Genomic DNA, 26023 nt, shown 5'->3' with positions numbered 1-26023 from the left:
TCTTTTTTTTTACAACACCTTCGGGAACATTTTCTGGGCTCTCTTCTCTATATGGAAATTATCCGCACAGCGCGAGTTATATTTGTTTTGAAAATAATATTGTTATTAGAAGGAAAAAGGGAGAGAAGCCTCATATTCTATAATACATTTTAAGCCATCTTTCAATAGATGAGTTTATGGAAAAGCCAATAAAAGCATAATTTTGCCTCGCTTCGAGAATTTATTAGTTTGAATTCTCTTCGAGGTTTTATTGAAGCGTATTCTGTGGATGTTTGAATTGGAGGAATTTTTATTAATTTGCACCTGTAGAAGGAAATGAGGGCGCAGCTTTAACAAATTCCATCGTCTAACTGAATTTTATTTAACTTTTTTATTATATTTTTTAACGGAAAAGTTCTTTGATTCGTTAGAATTAAAAAAAAATATTAAGTTAAGATTGCAATGGAGACGCCTGGTAGTCACTCGGCTTCTCCATCTAAATTATTTGGGAAATTAGTTATTAGATTTTTCACAGGCTAACCTTTAAAAGAAAATTCCTTTAATGCACCACAGGGAAAAAAGTTAGTGCATTAGAAATAAATCTCTTCTCTCAGGTGAAAATGCGTAGGTGTTGAGAAGTAACTGTGAAGGTAATTTACAAGCATCTTTGGTAATTAAGTCCTCTGGCACTTTCACCATGTTTGTGCAAAGAACCCGCCCAGTATGTTCTTGAGGCGTACAACTGCCTTCAATCGAGGCATCAGAAGGCGAGCAATTGGCCGGGAGCTCATCAATTTATATTCAATAATAATTCAGCTCACGGCGGAGAAAAGGCATTTCTTCGAGTGCACTGCTCGCAAATGATTTATTGATTGAAACTCTTTTTTCCATTCAGGGTGTGAGTCTGTGTGGAAATTTTGCATGTCTCCTATCGCTAATTATCTTACGAATCTCCTTCACCTTGCAATCTCTGCGGCTGGTACTGGGAGCTCTTGCTGTGGCCACATTCGCGAGGGGTAGAGATGAATGGTGAAGGAGATGGCGATTAATCAATGGCGGTGATTGCAATTAAAACCCCGCACGATGGTCGCTTGAATTACCTTCTTTTGCACCCAACATCGATAAATTTTGCACACGCCGTCACTTTCCTCCGTGGAATGTGCGCTCAATTGCATTTTGGTGCTGTGCGACAAACCAACGCGGGGGTGGCTTCAATTGGATGCTGCAGAGAGGGGGGAGCTCTGTGTAAATTGGAGGAAAACTCCCCACAAATCTGCCGGATGGAAGATTTCTTCACGCTCCGTCTGTAATTTGCCCATTAAAATGTATACAGAGACTCCCGCCCAATTTCTTCCCGCAAGGATGTGCAAATCCTCTGAGTTTTTTTTTCACCACCCACCCCCACCACACAGTGTGTGTCACCATAAAACCACCGATGCAAGAAATAAAACAATCCCATTGTGCCCGTTGAATAAATATTATCTCAGGCAAAATTGGGTTCAACCAAAAACTCCGCACAAGAGCAAATAAATGGGTTTTTGTGGTGAGGATTTTCCAAGCTATTTTTGTATGTTTGCATTTAACTTAACTTGAAAGTAAAAAAAAGAGAAGAAAATGCACGTTTGGAAATGCAAGAAAATCCTCCAGCAAACACAGGGGATGGATTTTTTTTGCGTGTCGCCACCCCCTCAATTTTCTTTCGAGGTTTTTCTTACAAATTATACGTGCCACATCTCAGGGGATTCTTTCTTCCATCATCTTCTCAAGTGTTTTGCGGGGGTGACACTCTTTTCGTTTTTTTCCTTCGATGGGGTGACTTCCTCCAAACGGAAGAATATTGCCAAATGATAAATTCATCAATCAGAAAAAAATTGAAGGAAATATTTTTGGGGTATTAAGTAATGTTTGAGGCATGTAGCAATTTTTTCTCTTTCATTTCTTTGCAGTATTTTCCATTTTTAATGGCTTCTTCAGTAAATTCAAAGTGATATTATATCATTGTGGTTTTTATATATAGTTGTGAAATCAGTTTCAAGGAAGCATTAGGACAATAGGTGGCGCTAGAAGAATATCTACAGCTCTCTATATACGAAAAATCCTCTCTTTAGAGTTAAACCTTCTCCCATTTTAACAGTCTTTTAGTTGATGAACTGTGAATTTTTCCAATTACACGCTTCTAGCTCAAAGGGAAAAATAACCGCGAAAGAGAGAGCACCGCAATAAACTACTCACTGAAAATATTTCCTCAATAAACCATCAAATGTATTTGACCATTTTGCGGTGACCAACTTTATCAAATTCTTCTCGCACAAATGAAGCGCGAAAAGTATATATTTTTCTATCAAACCAACTAAATGGAAAAAAAACTACATCCCAGACAATAAAAGCGTGACGAAGGAATATTAAGAACATAAATTTTTCCGGTAGAAGCACAACAACGAAGTTGAAAAAAATTATATGTAAAGCAGCACGAGATAAATTGAAAACATTGTAACTATTGGTGCGCTCACAGAAATATTCTTATTACTTTTTCCCAATAAAAGTTTTATGCGAAAAATATTTTACATCCACCCATAAATTATCTCACGAAATATATTTGCATTTTCCCGCCATTCATGGCTATTCATTGTCGCAACACAATTTTGCTTTTTGGCTGCTGCTGCTGCTTGATGGGAAAAATCAAAGAAGTCACCCGAGGATTGACCCACAAGGGCAATAATATGGGCAGCCACATATCTGAGAATTTTCAAGGGGGATGCAATAATAAATTTAATATTTTCATTACACTGAGGACTATAATTCTTGTTTGAAATAGAATTTTTGGGAGTGTCGTTAAATGGACGTGCTTGGCTACATTTTCTTACGCACCACCATGTCCAGTATGCGCCTGGTCTTCCTCTTTTTGGACCAATAATACCTAATCCGCATTTACGACCACCCCAAAAAGGACCCAGAGTCCCTAAAAACATTAAATGCATTATTGTTCAATTATTTTTCCAAGCACGTTGCCACACATTGGTCTTTTCTTTGACCATCAACATGAGGGTGTTGACAGAGAATCCCTAATGTAAGGGGGGAAGGGAGAGTTGGGATAGTTAGTTTATTGCAGGAATATAAATACTTGTGTGTGGATAGAATTTTTAGACGGAAGCTTTCATATTTGTAACAGTTAGAGATATATTAAAATTTAATTAAATATTTCAAAGATTTATTATTAATTTTTAAATTTCATTTTTTTTCTTCAATTTTTCCCAGAAAAGAAGCTTCTTTTTAATTGTTCTTATTTAAAAAATAGAATGAGAGTTAAAATCCTTAACATTAATACCTAAATCTGACGTAGAAATATTCTGTCAACTAACTTCTGTCAAAAAGCTTTTCTGCCATTTAAATGTCAAAGAAATGTCACTAAATTGACATTTCATCTCAACAAATCCCACAAAGAGGCAATAAACTTAACGGACTCACCAAAACTACCAAATTGTGTACATCAACCCAAAACCACCCCACCAAAAACACATAGATGATGTAGTTGCTTTTGCGAAAATACTATAAGTATGTTTTATATGGTTGGAGTTAATTGAATCAGACGATTATTTATATGTCTCCCTGTATTTTCATTATGATGCTGTGGATGGCAATATCCACGATATGGATCTCCTTTCATTCCCGCACCATCCCCCAGAAATGTGTGGTGGAGGAAAAATATTTTATCCTCCTGCCATTCCTTCCATGCAACTAATTTTCTCCTTGTTCACCCCTCTCTGCAGGTTCATCTGTACTTCTCGCAAATTCCTGAGGATAAAATCCCATACGTGAACAGCGTGGGTGAACGATATCGTGTTCGGCAATTGCTGCAGCAGCTACCACCCCATGATAATGAGGTAAGATGAGGAGTTTCTATTTTCTTGCTGTGGGGGGTGGTGGTGATTATTCTATTGGGTTCTAAGGGGGTTGGAAATCACTTACCAAATCCTCCTTTTTTTGGTAAAATAAAATCTCCCGCAACGCCTTTTCCATGTCGCAACTAAATGGTCTCAGTTGGCAAAAAAGAATCACCAGTAAATCATTGATTTTCCGTTAGAAAAGTTATTTAAATGTCAACGATTAATACCTAAAAGAAATCTTTTTTTTAGAGTTTATCTTCGTTTAAAAAAAATCTTTGTTTTTGCACCAAAATGAAAAAAAAAAAAACAAATTAACTTTAATCTCAAATCTCTCTCTTAGAGGAAAAATATCTCAAATTCCAAATCCAAACATTAAGATCTCATCTTGATAGCAAAACTATAAATTTAACAATCTCTGGCTCTTTTCTCATTCCCTGTACGAGCACTTAAAAACAGCTCCCATATACCTAAAAAAAAATCTTGCGTAAAGTGAACTTTTTCTTTGCAAAAGGCAATGTCTGGGGTTCCCTTATTGGGAAATATTTCATGAGAAGATGATATATATTTTTTGTGATTTATCTCAAATCTTTGCCAATGTCTAATAGCTTTCGGGGAGCTCTCAGAGCACGACAAACTTTTTTCTTCAGTTTGAAGAATTTGCCGCATGAACTTTTTAATGAGACTTTCTGAGAAAACAACGATGTGGAAAATAGATATGGTGCAGATTTGGGAAGTTTTTTTTGTCTTCTTTACTTTGAGGGAAAGAATTGAAAGAAGAGAAAGTAGGGTAAGAAAATAAGATTTTAGAGACAGAAAGATGAATTTGAGAATATTAATGCCTAAAGGAAGTTTTTAGGTCTTTTTGATAAATATTTCTAACGGTTTTAAGCATTTCAAATAGATATTTCTTCAATTAATTTTTTTATTAAATGTTTTTTTCATATATTTCTTAAAAGTTTAAATAATTTTGACTAATTTAACATAATTGCCCAAAGGAAATTTTTAGGTCTTTTTGATTGTTTAATCTAACTTGTAAAGGTTTTTTAATGTATTTGTTTTTTAGTTTGTTTATAGTTCCAGTAAAATTATTTTTCAAATGAATATAAATTAACAAATTTGTTTTGACATTATTATCTAAGAAAAAATTAAGTCTACGAGAGAAATATAGAAACTAAGGTATTTTGCGTATCCCATTCCTTCTTTAATTTTCAATATATAAATTATATTTTAACTTAAAAAAATTATAAACAAAAGAGAAAATCTTAAAAAAAGTTCAAAAATCTAAAAAAGCTGTCAAATTTTAAAATTCAAACAAACCGACGGTTAAGTAACGACAAAATTTTAAAATTCAAATATTTCCTATTCTAGGTCCGCTACTGCCACTCACTATCGGATGAGGAGCGAAAGGAGCTACGCCTCTTCTCTGCCCAGCGCAAAAGGGAAGCCCTGGGCCGGGGTACGGTGAAGCAAGTATCTGCCAGCCGGCAATGTGAGGGTGTAAGTATTTGACCATGAGATTTTGCACCATACAAGGGCACACAAATGCCACACTTTCACTTCCCATGGGGGCAATTTATGACAGGGAAAGGGGGGTGCTGTACACACTGTTTACGACGCATAGAACGATAAATCTGTCCCATGCAGACGGCCGGCGACAAAAGGGCTGGCGAAACCGTCTGATTTACAACCGTCTTCCATGTCTCGCGAGATAAATTCGCATTTTCCATGCCCAGCAAATGCAATCGTGATGATTTCTTATGCTGAAAATTCTCCATTAAAGCTAGAGATTCAGTGAGATGGGGGTGGGTGGTTGTTGAGGGGAGGGCAGTTCTTTTCAATGGCCATTAATTAAAATCGACCCTTCAACATGAGAGTTCCCTGCCAAAGCTCCAAAGGGATCGGGATGTCCTCCAGATGGGAGGGGGGTTGTTCTTGTTTTTGTATGAGCAAAAGGCCATCCCTCTCTTGTGAGAATTTGCAGACAAAACACAACCACCACCCGTTCGTTTTGAAAAGCTCCCTTTGCCCACCTTTTCTGTGGTTTCCTCCGGGATTGCATTGGATGGTTATGTTGCGAGAGGAGCCACTGAGTCAACATTGAATGGGGTTTGAAAATATACAGACACAAATATTGCTGGAAAACATGCACAATATTCTTGCTTTTCATGCTTGTATGTACTCTTATCGGTTTAGATGGCTTCCCTCTCTTGTTGGTCAAAGAACCAACTCCCCCCTCACTAGTGGGTTTGGCCACACTACGAGGGTGGTAGAATTCGCATTTTTCACTCAACAATATAACCATAGAAAATGATTTTCAGACTTTTCCTCCAGTCCAGCTAAAAAAAAAAGCCACATTCACGGAAAAAAGTTCCCCGAGAAAATTAATCATGTTGAATCATGCTGAATTACATTGAGCATGATTAAAAAGCGAGAACAGAGAGAAAAAACTTTCCCCCCATCGAGGAAAAAAAAACTCCCAAAAAAGCAATCAATTGGATTGATTAATAGGCAAGAACAATGGGGACAAAATTTTTCCACATGAGGGGAAATAAAAACGAATATTGCGTGCAAAATTGCTGAAAAATGTCTCGTTTTTGTAAGAGAGAGAAAAAGTGCAGGCAGTGTAATACTAAAACTGCCCATTAAAATCCATTCTAATTTACTCAATATTGCTGGGATTTTATTGAAGCGTCCACCCTCCCCATTCAAATGAAGATTTTTTGGGGGGTGTTTTTTAGAGAAGCGCTATTTGGGATAATTGGTCGTTTTGGAAATTTCAATAAATTCATTCAGCAAAGGGGGGAGGATCAACACAATTGTCCTGAAGTAGCAAATTGTCTTCTCTTAATTTCCTACACTGCGAGAAAAAATTATTTTCTCTCTTAAAAACCTCCAGCAAAGCCAACGAAGCACAAGCACTCCTAAATTTTTTTTCTCTCAGTGTAACTGTTGCGAATTGCAAAAGTTGAGCCCTTTCGCAATTAATACAACGACTTTGAGAATTTAAAATCTCTTTTCATTCCCAAATTACATTTTAAACTGTACATCATTTTCCTTGGGCGCGGAGACGGGAAGGAATCGGGAATTCTCATCTATTAAATTTCCGTTCATTCCCCGAAATCGTTGCGCAAAAAAGCCCCCCCCCCCCCTTTGGCTTGGAGAAGAGAAGTCCGCCTGACAAATTTCCTGCAATTAAGGGAGATTGAGACCAAACGCGGAAGTTTTTCATTAGGAGCAATTACTTTTAATGCGGCTTCATTTGGTTAGAAGAGGAGAGAGTTGGTTGCGGATTGGGGGGTTTAGGAAGTATTTTCCTAAGAGGGGGGGGGGGCACGAAGGGCAATTCCAATCACATTTAGCATCTCAATCGCGAGCACAGAATTATTGCGTGGAGAAGACTTTTCACGGATCGCCGATGATTTCCATCAAAATAATTACCCGCATGGATCATTAAATTATTATCTTGGGCTGATGGGGTTGGTTTGCGACCCACCACTCCTAGGGGGTTGAGGGATGAAATCAGAATGTGGGGTGTATTTGTGGAGACCCATAGACTACGTCTTGGCCATTCTTGGTTGTCGATTTTTTCCCTTCCGCAAGCACTTTCACACACATAAATCGCCAACCAAGAATGAACCCAAGAATGAGCCTGAGAATGGGGATGGAACAAAAAAAAACAGGAAGAAACCAGGAAAAAGGGGGAAAATCAATAAATCTCTCTCCTCTTTTTCTCCTGGGTATGGATGCCATACACCACACACAAAAACCCTCCACAGTTGCCCATTCCTGGCAGTATGGAGGAAAATGGAAATGATGAAATGGAGAGCTGTCGGGAATTCCAAATTACACCCAATCGATTCTCACGTACTTTTCTCCTCTTTCAACCACCACCCGCCCTCCCCCCCCTATCAATGGGCCCGGAAAATTTCTTGGGTGGAAAATTTTCTTTTCTCATCATCCCCATTCCTGCGTGGATGGGGAAACTCATTCCATGTGATTTTAGTTAGAGAATGACTTTCGCGACATTCTTTGTCATTAAAAGATGGAGAAAAAAGCGTCAAGGGTTGATAAATTCTCTAAATTCTATAAGAAAAATGAATTGGGGTTGTTTTTGAGAAGGTTTTAGAGAAATAAATTTGCTGAAACTTTTTTTTTTTTTTAAATTTAGAATTTCTAGAAAACAAATTAGCCAGACTCTTAAAAATTCTAAGTAGAATTTCTGGTTAAGAAAGTAATTAGATTATTATGAGTTTTGTCAGAAAATTATTTTTCAGTAAAATTAAGAAAAATCAGTAGAATGTTTATTTTAAATTCTTTAAATATTTACTATAAATGTTTTAAATAATACTAGAAAAAAAATTAGATCGATTGATCTAGTTCTTAACGTTTAATAATTTAAAATTCTAAAGTTTTATGATACTTCTAGTTAGAAAAAAAAGGATTTTAAAATTTCCTGAAAGTTCAGAAATCAGAAAACAAATTTAGTGTTCTAAAGGTTCTAATCAAACAATAAATCAAAAAATCTGTCAGATTTTTTTAAAAATTGTTTTTGCCCAAAAATCTGAAACTTCTGAATATTTTGGCTGGAAAATTAAGCAAACTCCTTGAAATATTAAAATTCTTTAAGATAAAATTAAATTCATTATAGAACCTATAATTTCTCGTTCCTGAATGTTCTTACAAGAAAACTAAGGTTCTTAATGGTTCTAAAAGTCAAATTATTTAAATTATTTTTAATATAAAAAAATATTGAAGAATTCTTCAAGTTTCTAATTTTTTGCAGAAAATCAGATTCTACTTTCTAGAATATCTAATTAGAATGCCATTAAGATTTCTAAAATTCTTTGTCAGTAAATCATTTTTCGAAAGGCTCAATAATAAAAATTTCTTAAAGATTTAAAAAATCTTAACTTTTTTCTTAAAAGCACATTTTAAATCACATATTTGGGTAGTAGAAAAGCCATTTTGGCCTGTAGGCCGTCCAGCTTTTTGTTGGTCAAGCATACTCATCATTTGTAAGAAAACTTCAAAGATATTCTGTGTTAGTTGGATAATATTAGATTTTTAAACTTTAACCATAAACTTCATCTCCGCTACATTCTTAGTTCAAGTATAAGTAATGGAATGGGTGCAGTGAAGACTGCAGAACGCTTTTGCTCCCATATTTGAGCGGCCGTTGGATTTCTACGGCCGCGCAAATAGCGTAAGGGCTAGGTGGATGACCCTCTCCGAAGCCCTAAATGGGCAAGGGCCATCCAAATCCATGGTCCAATGGAAGCGGGTAAATTTTTTTATTTATTTTTTAAATTGCCTTTGGGGAGAATTGTTAACCCTTTAAGGTTTTTGGGTCATACGCTGACCCAAACGTGAAACATTTTATTTTTTCAATTATTTATGAATGTAATTGTTTTTCCATGTTACAAATGCATCAAATTCGCGCATAAGGGGTCAAAGAAGACGTTCTATGTGAGAAAAGTCCTCTAAAAAAATTCGTAGAATAAAAATCGCGATAAAAGAGCGCATGTTTCAATTTTTTTATGTTTAACGTTGGACGTTAAAGGGTTAAGATAAAATTAAATTCATTATAGAACCTATAGTTTCTCGTTAAAAAATTAATAAGAATCTTCAAATTCCTGAATGTTCTTACAAGAAAACTAAGCTTCTTAATGGTTCTAAAAGTCAAATTATTTAAATTCTTTTTAATATAAAAAAAAATATTGAAGAATTCTTCAAGTTTCTAATTCTTTGCAGAAAATCAGATTCTACTTTCTAGAATATATAATTAGAATGCCATTAAGTTTTCTGAAATTCTTTGTCAGTAAATCATTTTTCGAAAGGCTCAATAATAAAAATTTCTTAAAGATTTAAAAAATCTTAACTTTATTTTTTTAATTTAAACAAACAAAAAAATTTAAAAAAAACATATAAAATTATTAATTATCCACCCCTTTGAAACATCCCCCATGGGGTTGTATGTACATATTTCAACCATGGCAACTTTCAAGCTTTTCATCCATGTCGCTCCTGCGAATAATTGGGATGCACATCCATTGTGTCCTCTCCTAACGAGGAGCTTTCGACACTTCTTCACCATTTTTGCCGCAAGGTCCGAAGTATTTTCAATACAAAAACCCACCCCCACCCTACCTACCCTCAACCCTGTCTTTTGTTGCTCCCTCAGAAATGAAAGACTTTCTTCCTCTCGTTGCCCGCGTGTAGATGTTTTATTAATTAAAAAAAAGATATATAAAGACGAAAGTTGATGGATAAAATTTCTGAATTATTCAACAAGGCAAAATTGTGGGTGGGTGTGGGAAGTAATAATCACAATTAAGAGGAAATTCAACCCCCAATGCCAAGAGGAGTCGTCCCCTTTTGCAACTTCTTCGTTTTTTGCTGATTAAATTTGTTACGATTAAAAATCCCATGATTGTGGAAAATCGAGAAAATTAGGAAAATTAACAAAAAATTGAATTTCCACTTATATACAATTTATTTACAATAATTCAAAGAATAATTTTACAAATATTTCCACGCGGTTTATAATTGAAAAATATAAAAATTGGGCGCCAGATCACCCTAATATGGTGATCCCGCGTGGGAAAATAAAGAAAATGTGGAAAATAACTTACATATTTACAAATTTGCAGCAAAAGGAAAATTATATACAATATTTCACTTAAAATTAAAAAAGTTCAAAATTCAAAACTCCACAATCCATTTTGCTGCCAATCTCAATGACGGTCGTCAGGGAAGAGAGTGAGAGATGTTCCAATTCCCAGCTGGAACCCTCAGAAATTCAAAAATGAACTGTGGCGGGGATACAGGGTGCAACAATATCTAATACTTAAAAAAAAGAAAAAAGAGAAAAAGAAAAAAGAGTCTTGACTTGGGGAAAAAGGAATAGAAAATATAGGATAAGGGAAAGGATATTCAATTGCACTCTCTGAAAATCCTGCCCGATATTACACCATAATATCCATAAAAAAATAAAAAATAAAATCATCAAATTGTTTTAGATTTAGAACTTCATTAGAATATAAGAAAATAAACAAATCCATCAAGGAGAATATTTCATCTGCATATTCTTAAAACTATGAAAGGAGAAATAAAAATTATAGGAGAAATAGTACACGGGGGAGAAAACTCATTGTGCGTCCACTCTGAAAGTTCTACCCCATATTCAACTATTAACACCCACTTAAGGAAGATGGAAGAAATAAAAAATATTACGAATTCTTTTTTATAAGAAAAATCGTAGAAAAAAGATGTCTTAAATTGCACTTAAATGATCGAAGATAAAGAAATACATCCGAAGGCGATACTCTACTTGACAATATCCCCGTAGCAATGATCCTGCTTCCAAACTATCCCCTCACCGCATTCCCCTGGGAAAATGGTTTTCCATTATTCCCTGTTTGGCTCCTACGCTACTCCGTCTTTGTGCCATGTACTGTGGTGCGGCGACCAATATTCAATATACACAAAATTATGCCGATCTTGCCTGCATAGCCTCGCCCAGCGAAATAGCATATGCAGCTATGGCTGCGGAGGGTTAGGAATTTAGCCAGTGGCCATAATCGATACCACGGTGAAATGCGTTAAGTGGAAAAATTTGAAAACGAGCAATACCACAGAAATACGGTAGTCAAATAAAATATACTTTATCGTATGTAGATCCGTATGTCCGACACTCAAGATAAATTTAAGAAAAATAAAAATAATAATAAATATTTAAGATATTAAATCCAATCAAGAAAATAAGAAATTCTCCCCGCATAGAAACTGCTCAAGATCACAAATGCAGATCAAAAATATTTCTCGCCGGCCAAACGAGGGACTGTGAATTTGGGAAAGGAACATCCAAATCGACAGAACGTAAACTTGGGAAAAGAACATCCAAATCTACAAATTAGATCATACCATTCATAAAATTGATCTTGAAAAATCAGAAAAATATCCAGCGAATGAGAAATTAAATTTAAATTAATTTGATCTAAAATCTTTTGTGTGTTTCATAATCCTTCCAAGTAGGATCGTGTATGTTTTGCATAATATTTACATAATTAACAGTCTCAATCATTTATGGCTCTCAATAGCATGAGGAAAAATCGGTTTGGATTCCTTAATAAGTGCTCTAAAGGCAGAAAATCTATCTCCAATTGACTTTTTGTACTCTGCCATTGTAAAAATGTTGAGAAAGGAAAAATATTTATGAGGAAAAGAGAAAAAATTAGGGAATTGGATGAAATAAAAAATGTAGAGAGGAAGAATTATAAGACTCCAAGATATAAAAATAGTAAAGAGCAATTAAGAGAGAAACATAGATTGGATATCGATGTAGAGCAAAATAGAGTAGAGTATAGAGTTGCGTAGAGAAATTACGCAGAGAGGGAAAAATAATACTTGCTAGAGCGCTCTAGATCAAGAGACAAGCTGTAACAAAAATCCTCTCACTCTCTTACTCATTTGCTTTACTCTCTCAAAAAGAAATTAATTGAGAATAATGTTCGATTGTGAGAGAGCAATCGAAACCGGTTTGAAAACGGAAATTTTAGATAAGAAAATAATTTTGTGCTGCAAAATGCACAAAAATTTAATTCAAAATGAAAAATTATTAAAATTCAAAAATTTGCCTGCTAGCGAAGGCGGAAAAAAGCATGAAAATTATGGTGGTTAAAGCCTCTAGTTGGGCGCCAAATGTTACGATTAAAAATCCCATGATTGTGGAAAATCGAGAAAATTAGGAAAATTAACAAAAAATTGAATTTCCACTTATATACAATTTATTTACAATAATTCAAAGAATAATTTTACAAATATTTCCACGCGGTTTATAATTGAAAAATATAAAAATTGGGCGCCAGATCACCCTAATATGGTGATCCCGCGTGGGAAAATAAAGAAAATGTGGAAAATAACTTACATATTTACAAATTTGCAGCAAAAGGAAAATTATATACAATATTTCACTTAAAATTAAAAAAGTTCAAAATTCAAAACTCCACAATCCATTTTGCTGCCAATCTCAATGACGGTCGTCAGGGAAGAGAGTGAGAGATGTTCCAATTCCCAGCTGGAACCCTCAGAAATTCAAAAATGAACTGTGGCGGGGATACAGGGTGCAACAGGGTTTGCAACAAATTTTCATGGGGCGCGCGTGTTGTCTCGTCAGTATTCAAGATGACCGCCCACGCCGAAAATAAAACTTTTAATTTTCATCATTCCAATGAATTTTTAATCTCTTCTCCACCCTCTTCAAGTGCGAAGAAGCCGTCTCTCAGGGAGATATCGTGGTTTTTGCCGCACGCTTTGGGCCCAACGCCACATGGCATCCCGGATGCTTTGTCTGCAGCGTCTGCAAGGAGCTCCTCGTTGACCTCATCTACTTCCACCGCGATGGGCGCCTCTACTGCGGAAGGCATCACGCTGAAACCCTCAAACCGAGATGCTCAGCCTGCGATGAGGTAAGTTTCCTTCATCCCATGGGGATTTGCTCTTTTCCCGCATTTTTTTTTCTTCCTTCATCTTCTTCTAATTACTTTTTCTGGGGCGAGTTTATCTGACGGTATATAGGGAGGTAATTTCAAGTGCTCACAGCCCGTGAAAGTCCTTCAAAGTTTACAACTCGTAAAAGACTTAAAAATCTTCCGTCTTGAAGGATTTTTTTTTCCACTGAAGAAGTTTCAAGGAGTTCTAAAAGATGAATATTCTTCCAATTAAATGAGTTCTCTTGCCAAAGTTCGTTATTTTTGGTTATTAAAAATATAAAATTCTTTTCTTTTGATGAATTTTCTTTTATAAAAGAGGAGCAAGAAGAATTTATTCTGTTTGTATATTGGCGAAAAAAATCTTTTTATGATATCTCAAATGAAAAATCATCTTGGAAATTATTTAAAAATTATTAAAAGAAAAACGAGAAAGTAAGAAAAATCCGTTTTTTCCTCATGCCAGAGAAAATTCTCACAGCTATAAATTAAGATGTCCAAGAGGAATTTCCTAGAGAGAAGTGAAAAAAAAATTCTCCGTCTTGAATGAAAATTCTCCAAGACAATTCCTATTCTTTAGATTGATTTGTTCCCTTCATCTCACTGGACAATTGCCAAGGAATTTAATCAAACCTACCAAGAACTATTTTACGACACTCCATTAAAGCTCTCCCACAAAAGCTCTAGCAGATACATGTATAGTTGAATTTAAGTCCGCATTGCGAATGGTTGAATTCTATATACACTACAAACCAATGGGGCACGTATTAGAGTTTCAATTGATTGCATGATGGGGGTGGGCGACGGTCCAAACGAGGTGAGTGGATGGGGGAGGAAATTAATGAGAATTTCCTCACCAACATTTGTCAATGAAGATGTTCTTGTGGGGCGGTGACAAAAGCATTGAGAATTTCACTTTCGCCCAAAAGACTGCCTGTGCTGACACATCATAACACAAACACGGCCCAGATTAATGCCATGTCCCTGTCACAGATATTAGTAACGATTTATCATTTTCCCTGTTCCGGACGACAAAAGTGATGCGGAAATTCCGTCAAGGAGGGTCTCACTCACCACACATATTGAAATGATAAATTCACAAAATGCAACCACTCGCATGCTCTACCACCCCTGCAAAGCAGAAGAGAGAAGCATCCCTCCCCCATCGTTATGGTGGACACACACAAAAGCATTAGAAATCCCTGAGAGAGTGTCTTTTGCGGCGGAAACCCAAAAGGCCATTAAGATTGGGAAATCGATGTCCTCAGGAGGGGTAATCACGACTTCTTTTCCATTCCACCCCCACATATTTGGTCAAACACTTAAGCTCTTTGTGTGTTGTCTGTGTGTGGATTGAATTTCCACGATTTCCACCCCCACATTGTGGATGAACCCCTTTTGGCCATAGAGATTTTTTGTCTCAATATATAATCCTTTGAGGCTTCAAGGAGAGGTCAAATTCTTAAGAGGTTTGTTTGGAGTCTTTCTTTTTTTTTGAGGAAAAATTCTTTGATTTCTTTGAATAATTCTAATTGATTTAATTAGTCAAGCTTTATAAAAATATTTCATAAAATTCTTCTAGCTTAAAGTACAGTACATTTCAAACCACAAAAATTAAATTTTCTCCATTTTCCAATATAAAACTGGCAAAAGATAATTCTTAGAGATTAATTAGACATAATTTAATTATTTCTTGCAAAAACCAAGGGGTGTTTATCTGTCGAATATTTCAAATATTTTTGCGAATAATCCGAAGATTAGCGAATAATCACAATATTTCCGAAGATCTGAATATTCTCATTTTCAGCTATAGAATTTAGTACTTCTTTACCTTGAATTTACTATTTTCTCGGTCAGAATTTACTTTTTTTTAGTACTTTTTTAGGATTAAATTTAGTACTTTCTGGGCTCAAATTTAGTACTTATTCGCATTACATTTAGAGCTTTTTCAGCTTAAAATTAGTACTATTTCCTATTGAATTCAGAACTTTTCGGTTAGAATTTACTGTATCTGACTATAATTGACTAGAATTTAGTATGTCTTCGATTACATTTTAGTACTTTTAATGTTTAAATTTACTTTTTAAGATTCAATTTTAAGTACTAAATTCTAGCTGATAATAATCAAGCCGCAAAAGTACTAACTTTAATAATAAAAAGAATAAAAAAAAAAGTACTAAATTTTATCCAAATGCATTGTAAATGTTAGCTGAAAAAAATTCACCTACTAAATACAATAGGTAAAAGTTCTAAATTTAAGCTTCTAAAGTACTAAAAATGGAATTTTACTTCTTCGACAAGAATTTAGTACTTTTAAGGCTTTTGCTCTTCATCTCTACCAATTTGAGAGAAAGGAAAAATAAAGAAATGTTCGTTTGCTGAATATTTTGATTTTTTAGGCGAATCATCCGAATATTTTCATTCAGATAAACACCCCTCGGCAAAAACCAACAAACTTTTCTCAATCAATTAAATTTCAACATAGTTTACGGAAGAAAAGCCAAAGAGGAAAAGCTCAAAGAATGTTTTTTTTTGCAAAACAATTCTGCCCTTAATGAAAATAAGAAGAAAACTTAATGAGCTTCTCCCTCGTCAATCACCTTACTGAATTAATTGATGGATGCTGGAAAAGTGAGATAAAACCACATCACGGTGGTTTGAGGGAAAATTTACTTAATAGAATTTTCCTGCTGCATCACGTGCGATGAGTTTAATTTTCCGGCGCGTCCAGTTAATTATTTTTCTTCATTTCTTTGCCTGAATTTCAATGGGAGAAAAACTCCAACTTAATTATCCACCCAGAACGTCTTTTCAGTGCCACGAAAAGAGACACGAGAAACATCCATCATCGTCCAAAATGAGGGAAATTCATTTTTCCTCTTTAAAAATTTATTATTATTATTATTTTCCTCTCCCCCAAAAGAGAAGAATGAAAGAAGGCAGAAAAATTCAAGTTTTGAATTGAAAATGAAGCAAAAAAAAAGTTAATGCGGGAAGAGAGCAACTTTCTGATGGACTTTTCAGAGCTGGATGGGTGGGATGTGTTGTTGTTGTTTGGCTAATCCCCAACTTCTCTGTCTGTTTTAATTAGATAATCCTCGCGGACGAATGCACGGAAGCGGAAGGACGTGCCTGGCATATGAAACATTTTGCTTGCTTTGAGTGCGAAGCCCAACTCGGTGGACAGAGGTGAGTGCCACAAGCCACACAGCATAGATCCTCTCACAGGTCCCCAGGAGACTGGGAAAATTGAGAGGATTCTGTAGGACACTTGTCGACAAAATTTTTGTATCTTCTCCTAATTTATTTTATTTTTTTTATTTCAATCAAAGTGAAAACTTTTTAATTATTTTTGGGTTCTTTTTGCATTTTTTTTAAACTTATTTTCTTATTATTTTTATTTATTATTAAGGAGCAGTAAAAGGTCAAATTGATTAAATTCAAAACTGTTTCAAAACATTAAAAGAAATATTCCTTCAAAACAAAATGGAATAAAATCTTGTTGGGTAGTGTGGAAATTCAAGAGGAAATCCTCATGGGAAGGATGGACCCTCTTCCTTTTCTTTTTTTTCACCCTACTCGACTCTTGATGCGTTATGGCTCACACAAATGGAATAATATACTGTGGGAGCTCCCTTTTACCGCACGGGGAGACAAGTTGAGCGCCTCTTTTTCCTCATCGCATGAAATATTCATGCGCAAAAAAGTCACATCCTGAAATTCCTGCATAAATTTTGCACACGAAGGATGGTATTTAGTCCTCGAGATAAAAAATCAGGGGACCAGAACTTCAAAAGGAATAAGAATTTATTAGCTGCGATGTTTATTGATGTCCCCGAAATATGTTTGACCAAAGACTTTGCTCTAATTTTAAAGATAGATCTTTTGATTTAAGAGATTTTTAGGGAATGATTTTCTTCTGTTAGAAACATCAAAGAATGTCAAACTAAGTCTCAAACTGACCAAATTAATTTTTATTCAAGTTTAAACTTTGAAGAATTAAATTTTTATGGTTATTAAGGAATGAATGTCTAACCCTGGCCATCTTCCTCACAGGTATATCATGAGAGATGGGAAGCCATTTTGCTTACCCTGCTTTGATGCCATGTTTGCCGAGTACTGTGACTACTGCGGGGAACCCATTGGCGTGGATCAGGGTCAAATGAGTCACGATGGGCAGCACTGGCATGCCACAGATCACTGCTTCTCCTGCAACACGTGCCGCTGCTCACTGCTTGGACGTCCCTTCCTCCCACGCCGTGGCGCCATTTACTGCAGCATCGCCTGCAGTAAAGGTGAACCCCCAACGCCTTCAGACAGCTCTGGGCCGGGTTTGCGTGCTCCACCACGACCACGATCCCGTCCGCAGCAGCAACCATCGGACAATGACTCCTCAACACCCCCGTCGCCCATTCATGCACCCAGTTCGCCAATTCGTCAAGTGAGGAGTCCCAAAATGGGCCGAAGAGCCCTCCAGCGAAATCCTAAAGCCATTGATGATGCACCCGCTGGCCCATCGGCAGCCCATAGTCCAGCTGCATCACCCATCCCAGGTGCCCGAGCACTGGACAGGGTATTGCACGAGAGGAATTTGGAGAAGATGCTGGAGAAGGGAGCTGATTCCCCAGCAAGAACGCAATCACCTGACCTGCAACGTCTCCTGAATCGAGACAGGAGCAGAGAACCGTTGGATTTGACTGATTTGAATTTCGACAGTTGGCACCCTCCCACGACAACGACGCACTTCCTGATGGAGCATCACGAGGCCGGGGTGTCGTCATCAATGCCCGAATTGGGTGCAACGGGGGATGTGGTGCATGCTGTTGTTGCCACAGCTGGACTAGATCAAGCAGATGCCACCATTGCGAGTCCAACTGAACTTCCAACGCCCGATGTGTCAGACATTCAACCAGATCAGGAGCCACAAACTGGTAAGTTCCAAGAGAAAATCTCTTTAAAAAAAATTAAAATTTTAAAGTTTTCATGCTCCCTATTCTATATTTTATTTCACACAATTAGCATTTTCTCTTAATTCATTTGAAATCCGTTAAAAATCATTCAAAAAAACGCTTTCCAGAAACTGTTGAGCATCTTTGCAACAGTGTTAAAGATTTCGCCGATAAATCCATGATTGTTGGAATAATCATCACTTCCTTCGTGATGATGATCATCTGGTTGGGAATGATCAGGCCATGATCCCATGCTTGTTCCGTTTTCTCCCGGTTCTGGTTTTGCTTCCTCATTTTCGTTGCTTTTCACCTCACATTTAGTTTCTTCTGGCCAATCGCAATCCTGTTAAAATGTGAAAAAAAAATTTAAGAAATGAGTTTGCAAATTTTTTCTAGTATTAAAAATGAAGGAAAATAAGATTTAAGCATTTTTTAACCTTTGTTTCGGTATTAAAATGATGACCTTCTGGACAATCGACTGAAATGGGCCCATCTGGCGTACATTTGTAGTATTTAGAACAATCCTCAGGGTCTGGCCACAAAACTATTTCTTCCGGATCTTCTGGGCAGTCGTGACCGAAGGTGGAAGTCACAAAGAAAAGAATCAGGAGGATTAACTTCATTTTCTTATTACAAAGTACAGTGTCTGAAAGAAAAATAAATAAAATCGGATTTAAATTTATATTTAATCAGTTCAATTGCCACACTGTGTATGAGAGACCATCTCTTGGAAATATTATTCAAAATTTTCACATTTTCCTCAACAATTTTCCTGATTTTTTACCTTTGTTTTTATTGGTTTATTTTTATTTAAGCTACACAAAGAATCTTTTAATCTGCACGGAAAACTTTAGCGCACTGCTATTGGAAAATGTTTGAAAAATCTACAAAACTTTTTTACAAGTCTGGATCAGTTTTATTTTAAAAACGTTATTCTTGTGCGTGTTATGAACATAAAAAATATACCTACATACATATTGCTGATTAGGGAACCTTGAAAACTTTTCGACAAAAGTTTTTTTTTTTTTAATATAATGCCTTAAAAATATAATAAAAAAAAACGATGCAAAGTACAAACGGATTTTGATTGAAATATTATTAAAATATCTGTTTATTATTAATTTTTTTATTCAAATATTTAATACAAGCTTATTTTTTTATTTTAAAAATTAGTCTCAAATAGAAGATTTTGTAATGCTCCCTTGTTTGACAAGAACAACTCAGAGTTCGGATAGAATTGAGTTAAGAAGATTCATTATTGTGTCAATGATGTTTGATGAAGTGGATGGAGTGCACTGCACATTCCATTTCCAATCACAAACCTGAAAGGAAAAAGAAAAAAAATTAAATAAGTAAAAAATTAGAATAGATAATTTTCCATCGTTTTGCATTTCACCTGTAAATTAACATTAAACTCAAGGTCTGGCGGGCATGGCTGCAAGTATGGCACCCCATTGGCACATTGATAAAATGATGTACAACTTGTTGGATTTGCGAGTAAAGTATTTGAATCTGGGTTGTTTGCAATACTACGACACTGATCGATTATCTCCTGTGGAGCATCCTGACCATTGGTGGAAAAAATGATGAAAATCAGCGCCAAAACTAGCTTCATTTTTCTTCAAATTTAACGTCTGAAAAAATATTTTGAGAGAAAAAACTAATTACTAAATATTTTTTTAATCATTGTTTAATCACATTTTTGTTAACTCGCAGTTTAGAATTTTTATTTTGCATTTTTTTCTGTTTAGCAACTTACTCCAAAATCCACAAAGTTATAGAAAAAAATTCCTCTAAATTCTTTTAAAATTTTTTTCTTGGTAAAAATTACTTCTAAATACGAGGAAAAAAAATTTTCAACATGACTGCACTGCAAATGGGAAAATACTGAGAATTCTTTCCAGTTTTCTGCAGCTCGAAAAAACTTTTTCGTGCGTCTGTAATAAAATATTAAATTACAGGCAATTAAAAATACTTATTTGTTGAATAAAAAAGCAAAGAAAATTCTTTGTTAAATATTTAAGAAAATAAAAGATAAATAAAAATAAAAAAAACTAAAGAAGACTTTTGTGAATATTTATTGAGTAATTACATTTTGAAATACAAAGAAATATTTATTTAAAAAATCCTAAAAATAGTTCCATAAAGATATCGCAGAACTTAAAAATTCTAATTTCTAATTCGATAAATTTGTTAAATTCCGTTTCATTGAATTCTTCTCTATTAAATTCATTAATTAAAATATTCTACGAGCTAACAGAAATGGTTTAATGATTTTTTAAGCAAATACCCTTAGAAAATTAAAATTAGTTTTAAAAAAATCTTCAGTTAAAGATTTATAAAAAAAAAGTAAAAGAAAATTTCTCATTTTACTTTTTTTTCTTTCTTTCCAGCTAAAAAGCCAGTGAAGGGTGTTCGCTTTGAGGGTGACTTCCAGGACTCACTGCCACGATCGCGTTCCTATTCGGGGCACTACAAGACGCGCATTAAGGCCCCCGGACGTCGGGGGCGGCATCGCAAGAGTCAATCTGAGAATCGTCTGAGTCAGCAAACGAAGAAGTCCGTCGCGGCGCCCCCACAGCCTGAACCTGAGGAATCCGATGCCAGCTCTGTGTGCTCCACGTGCTCATCGAGCTCTTCCAGCAGCGAAGAGGCGTACCAGCTGCCACAGAGACGTCACTATGGGGGTGTACGCGTGAGCTATGTGCCCAATGATGCGCTGGCGTGTGCACGGAACCGGAAGAAGCAGACAGTTGTGCCGGATCGCAATGAACCGGACAAAGACAATAAGAACTGCATTATTTCGTGAAGAATACGCGTGGGAGGGTGAATGAATTTAAATTTAAATTAAAATGAATGAAAAACGGTTTCCCACTGAATTACCTCTAAAAGCTCTGCCCCCATGAAAAGCCTCCTCCTCATCCTCCTGGCCAGGAGACAAGCCATTAAAACAGGAGGATTTTTTTTCCAGATTTTTTCCTCCTGCAAAACATATTGATTTTAATTAACGAATCATATCAGAAAAATGTTGTTTTATCGCTCAAGCGAATTGAATTGTTTTTTAGTTAAAGAAGAAAAAAAAATAATTTGCCACGATATTGCCAACTTTTCCTCTAATTTGTAGGGCTCCAACGAAACTCCATTAACTGACCTAATTATCAATTTTTCTTCCACTTCTTGTTGAAATTAAAATATGTTTTAAGGGACGAATGATATAAAGAAATAATTTATAAATTTAATTATTGTTCTTCTTACAAAACTCCAAAGACTCCTCAATGTAAGCGCCAAGAGATTCTTTTTTTTTTAAAAGCTCTGCTCCAATCAAAATGAAAAATAATTGTTAAGTTAAGAAAAAGATTTATTTTCTTTAAAACTTTATTGTATAAGTTTTATTCTTCAAAATAAATTCTTTCATTTCCACAAAGATCCTTTTAAATGATTAAGAAAGTATAGGTTGAAGAAGAAATAAACTAAAAACTGGGACAAATTGCAAGAAAAAAACGTATAAGATTACAAAGTAAGGAAAAAAAAAGAGAAAGAAAAAATGAAGAAGTTGGTTTATATAATTTTTGATAAACAAGAAATACAAAAAAGAAAGAGAATGAAAATGTGAAGGAGAAATTCTAATGAGTAAAAAGAATATTTGTAAAATCAACAATTGAAATAAATTTTAGATACTGTACAGAAATAAAAATTTAGAAAGACTTTTCTCTTCAAATAAAATAAATCTTCAAATTGTTCTACTTTGAAAGAACTTCCAAAATGGCGATGGCTTCATCCAAACTTCAGAAAATGCTAACCTAAAATTTGCATTTTCCCGCCAAAAATATTTGAGAAATGAATTAAAATCTCTTAAACACTTTCTTCATATTTTCACCAGGAAAACCTTTAAGGAAAAGATCCCAAAAATAATAAAAGATGATTTTCTTTGCATTAAATCTTTATTGATCCACCACCATTTTTGTCAGAGGGCTGATGAAGGCTTCTCTACTGGCATTTACAATTATTAGTCCCGGCTTCGCATGAGCCATCCTTTGCCTGCCATTTTCTGCAGAGCTTCTGGCATAGGAAATTCCCACCAATTAAGCAAATCATATCCCTCGATTGAGGTTCAAAATCAAAATCTTCCTGACCAGAAGCGTAGAAGCCTCCGGGGCTTGCGAAATCCGGGAAACTTCCTCCAGAGAAGCCAGATGGGAAGCCACCACTACCTTCCATGAAGAATTGCTTCTCCTGGGCTGCTTCCACCTTCTTGGGCTCTTCCTTGCTTGTCCGGGAGTGCTTGGCACGATTGATAGGCTCAGCTAGAGCCACACTGCAGCTGATGACCACGAGGAGGATAACTTGAAGGGAATTCATTGCTTTGCTTACTGAAGACAAGAATTGGAGGAGGTTCTTTTATACCTCGCTGCTGCTGACTTCTTTATGCAAATCCTCCGTCTCAGTTTGACGTGATTTATGATCCCATCGAGGGCAGATCATTAAAAAATCATTAACCTGGTTGTTGGCATAATTTTCACTTGATTACTTTGCCCGCCGAACGCCCACACAGCCTGCGAATAGCTGAAAGAAATGCCCGGAAGGACTTTAAATGTTTGGGAGCAGGATTACTTCCTTGCAGGAGCCAGCAGAACTTCCTGAAATTTTAAGGAATAAAAGAATTTTCTTATTTTCTTCTTCATTTTATTATCTCTTCCTCTAAAAATCTTCTTTCCTCTAACATTGCTCCTGTTGTACCTTTTGCTTCTTTTCCGCTTCTTCCTTCTTCTTCCCGGAACTCCTCTCAACAATCATATTCGCCACAACCCTGCATCCAGGATAAAATACAACTTCCGTGCTGAAAATCTTCTTTTCCTTAATAAATCTGATCACTTTGGGCTGCCTCAGAGCAACCTGGGTGGCTTCCTCCTTACTCATCCTGTCCAGAATCTTCCTGGGAAATTTCTCTGTGGCCAATTCAAGGCCATTCACCTTCACTACCAACCCCAATTCGTACTCCTGATCAACTTCCGGCCACTTTTGCTGCAGCACATCATCCGTCAAATTAACAAATTCATCCTTCTGGGCAACTGCTGCAAATCTCACCCACAATTCTGAGGCAAAATGCGGCGCTATGGGGGCGAGCATTGCAATTTGTGCAGCAAGAGCGCGCTGAAATTCCCCACTAGACTGCATGACATCCTGAGGAACTCTCTGTTGGAAGAAAAATCTCACTTTACAATGAATTTCTCTTGTTTGGAAGTACACGAGGAACTCACGCGGATGGAATTGGTGAGTCCCTGCATCTTCCGGATGGCATCACTCAGCATATGTGTGTGGCGGAAGTGAAAAGTCGTCCCTTGAACGTAGAAATTTCTCGCATCTGAGATTTTTGCTTCCTCCTCAGCAAATTCCGGACTCTTTGAGATAATTCTTCCCGCAGAAGCTTCCTCTCGGAGGTGACAAAAGTCATGAACGGTCATCCATAGGCGCCGTTGCCAATTTATCATTCCCGGAAAGGCTACAAAGGGGGATTAATGAATCTTTTGGGGGGAAAAGAAATTCTTCCTGCTCATGATACTTACTTGTCCTGGACCAATTTCTCTGTGTAAACGGCGCAGCATCACCGAGGATGACTAAGCGTGTGGTATCAATGCCCAATTCATCGATTACATCCTCCGGATTGACTCCATTGAACTTGGATTTAGACATTTTCTCCCAGGACATCCGGACGGGCTTTCCGGTGGCTCTCTCTACGGCCTTATTGTGCTTCTCATCGATAATCTCCACCTGAAAAGTATCCAAAGATTACAAAAAAAAATTGCTTGGAGGGAAAATTAAAACCTAACCTCACTTTCTGAAAGATACTTCCCGGATTCCTTCACACAGAACGCCTTTCCCATTACCATTCCCTGAACAAGAAGCCTCCGGAAGGGTTCAGGATGAGGGACAAGCCCTAATGAGTGGAGGAAGTGATTCATAAAGCGTGCATAGTATAGATGAACAACAGCATGTTCCTTCCCACCAATATAGAGATTCACCGGCATTGTACTTCCGGCAATGTCTTTCCGGAAGATTTCTCTGTCATTTCTTGGATCCAGGAAGCGAAGGAAGTACCAAGAACTATCTATAAATGTATCCATTGTGTCCTTCTCTCTCTTCCCTTCCTGCCCACACTCCGGGCATGGAGCTTTCTCTTCCTGAACCATCTCAAGGGTGACTGGGAGGGAATCTTCCGGAACTGGCACAGGGCCACATGCTGGGCAGTGAATAATGGGAATTGGCGTTCCCCACAGTCTCTGCCGTGAGATTGCCCAATCCTTAAGCTTTGAACTCACCGGAAAACCACCAATTCCCAATTTCCTCGCTTCTCTGATGACTTCTTCTGCTTCTGAGGCTTTGGGAATGCTTTTTGTGTGAATTTCAATACCAGCATTGTGAGCTAGCTGCTTGTCTGCCTCCCTGATGGTTGGGATTCCCAGAAAAACATCACATCCTGGTTGGAAATGTGAATCTTCCGCCACCAGGAGAGGGATTTTCTGCCCTGTGAAAGGATTCACAGCAACAAGGTTACTGCAATGAGCTGCTAGTGGATGACTAGGAGAGACTCCAACAAAGGAAGAAATTTTAATCATTTCCGGACGCTCAATCCAGATACTTAGCACAGAAATGGGAGGTTTCTGGCCAGGAAGGCAGCTCAAAATAGGAAAATCAAATGAATATCCATCACATTCACCAATCCAGTGCTTCTGGAGGTTCACAATGTCTTTCCAATCCTCCAAGATGGGATTGTCCAGACCCTCCAGGAGTTCCTTTGAGAATCTCGTTGTCCGGATGAACCATTGCTTAAGTAGACGCTTCTCTACTTTCGCCCCCGACCGCCAACTACATCCATTTGCATCTACTTGCTCATTGGCAAGAACAGTCTCATCTACGGAATCCCAATTCACAAGAGCTTCCCTCTGGTAGGCTAATCTCTCCCGGAAGAGACGCACAAAGAGGTACTGTGTCCACTTGTAGTAGCCTGGATGACATGTAGCCACCTCCCGACGCCAATCGAATGAACATCCCAAACGCTGCAGCTGCTGCTTCATATTCCGGATGTTACTTTCCGTCCATTGATTCGCTGGGATTCCCCGTTGACGTGCTGCATTCTCCGCCGGAAGTCCAAATGCATCCCATCCCATTGGATGAAGAACATTCTTTCCGCACATGCGAAAAAATCTCGCCATGGCATCACTTATCGTGTACACCCGGACATGTCCCATGTGCAGATTCCCTGAAGGGTAGGGAAACATCGACAAGACATAGTGCTTCTCCCCAGGAGCCTCCTCATTGAACTCTCCACGACTCACAACTTCCTTCCAGTGATTTTCAATGGATTTCTTGGCATCCTGCGTGATTTCTCGTTCCTGGAAAATTCGAGGAATGTTTATTTTGCAAGTTTTTGAGGTTATGTCGTGTTACTCACTCTGATTTCTCTGCATCCCAATGAGAGATTTCTGTAAATAGAGGTGAAAATGCATCTTTGGGTACTCAAGATTACTCCATGAAGCTTCTGTCGTAGAATCATTGCCAAATTGGCCAGGAAAACACAGTTTGGGCGTCCAGAGGTGGATCACTGAACTGAGCGACAAAATGAGCGACAAAACTAAGCGACATGTTTCAAACAACGAATGAGACGCAAACTATCTTCGTCTCACTTTTTCCTCAAACAAACAGCGCCCGAAACTTGCAGCGGAAT

General features: G+C 36.9%; 2 protein-coding genes and 1 long non-coding RNA gene across 6 annotated transcripts in view; 1 reads left to right on the top strand and 2 right to left on the bottom strand.

Annotated features, from left to right (window-relative positions):
- LOC129793850 (protein prickle-like) overlaps positions 1–21994 on the top strand; it is a 126176-nt gene extending 104182 nt beyond the window's left edge. For all 4 annotated transcript variants that reach the window (XM_055834301.1, XM_055834302.1, XM_055834300.1 and 1 more), the window contains 6 exons: positions 3747–3860; positions 5232–5360; positions 13127–13330; positions 16443–16540; positions 17408–18282; positions 20694–21994. In XM_055834301.1, coding sequence (XP_055690276.1) covers positions 3747–3860; positions 5232–5360; positions 13127–13330; positions 16443–16540; positions 17408–18282; positions 20694–21109 — 1836 coding nt within the window. In that variant the 3' untranslated portion in view covers positions 21110–21994. The remainder of the gene's footprint in view (positions 1–3746; positions 3861–5231; positions 5361–13126; positions 13331–16442; positions 16541–17407; positions 18283–20693) is intronic.
- Positions 18328–19171, bottom strand: LOC129793871 (uncharacterized). Its single transcript, XR_008750971.1, has 3 exons — positions 19085–19171; positions 18738–18946; positions 18328–18643 (listed from the first exon to the last, which is right to left on the bottom strand). It is a non-coding gene; the product is annotated as an uncharacterized LOC129793871 (long non-coding RNA).
- A 228-nt stretch (positions 21995–22222) lies between the features above and the next one.
- Positions 22223–25949, bottom strand: LOC129793851 (leucine--tRNA ligase, mitochondrial). Its single transcript, XM_055834303.1, has 5 exons — positions 25751–25949; positions 24129–25691; positions 23865–24069; positions 23559–23800; positions 22223–23493 (listed from the first exon to the last, which is right to left on the bottom strand). The coding sequence occupies exons 1-5, from the start codon at positions 25850–25852 to the stop codon at positions 23017–23019; spliced, it is 2589 nt and encodes an 862-aa protein (XP_055690278.1). The 5' UTR covers positions 25853–25949; the 3' UTR covers positions 22223–23016.
- Positions 25950–26023: the final 74 nt, after the last annotated feature.

Source organism: Lutzomyia longipalpis, chromosome 3 (assembly GCF_024334085.1).
Source record: "Lutzomyia longipalpis isolate SR_M1_2022 chromosome 3, ASM2433408v1".
Taxonomy (NCBI): domain Eukaryota; kingdom Metazoa; phylum Arthropoda; class Insecta; order Diptera; family Psychodidae; genus Lutzomyia; species Lutzomyia longipalpis.
This window is presented reverse-complemented; position numbering and strand designations above follow the sequence as displayed.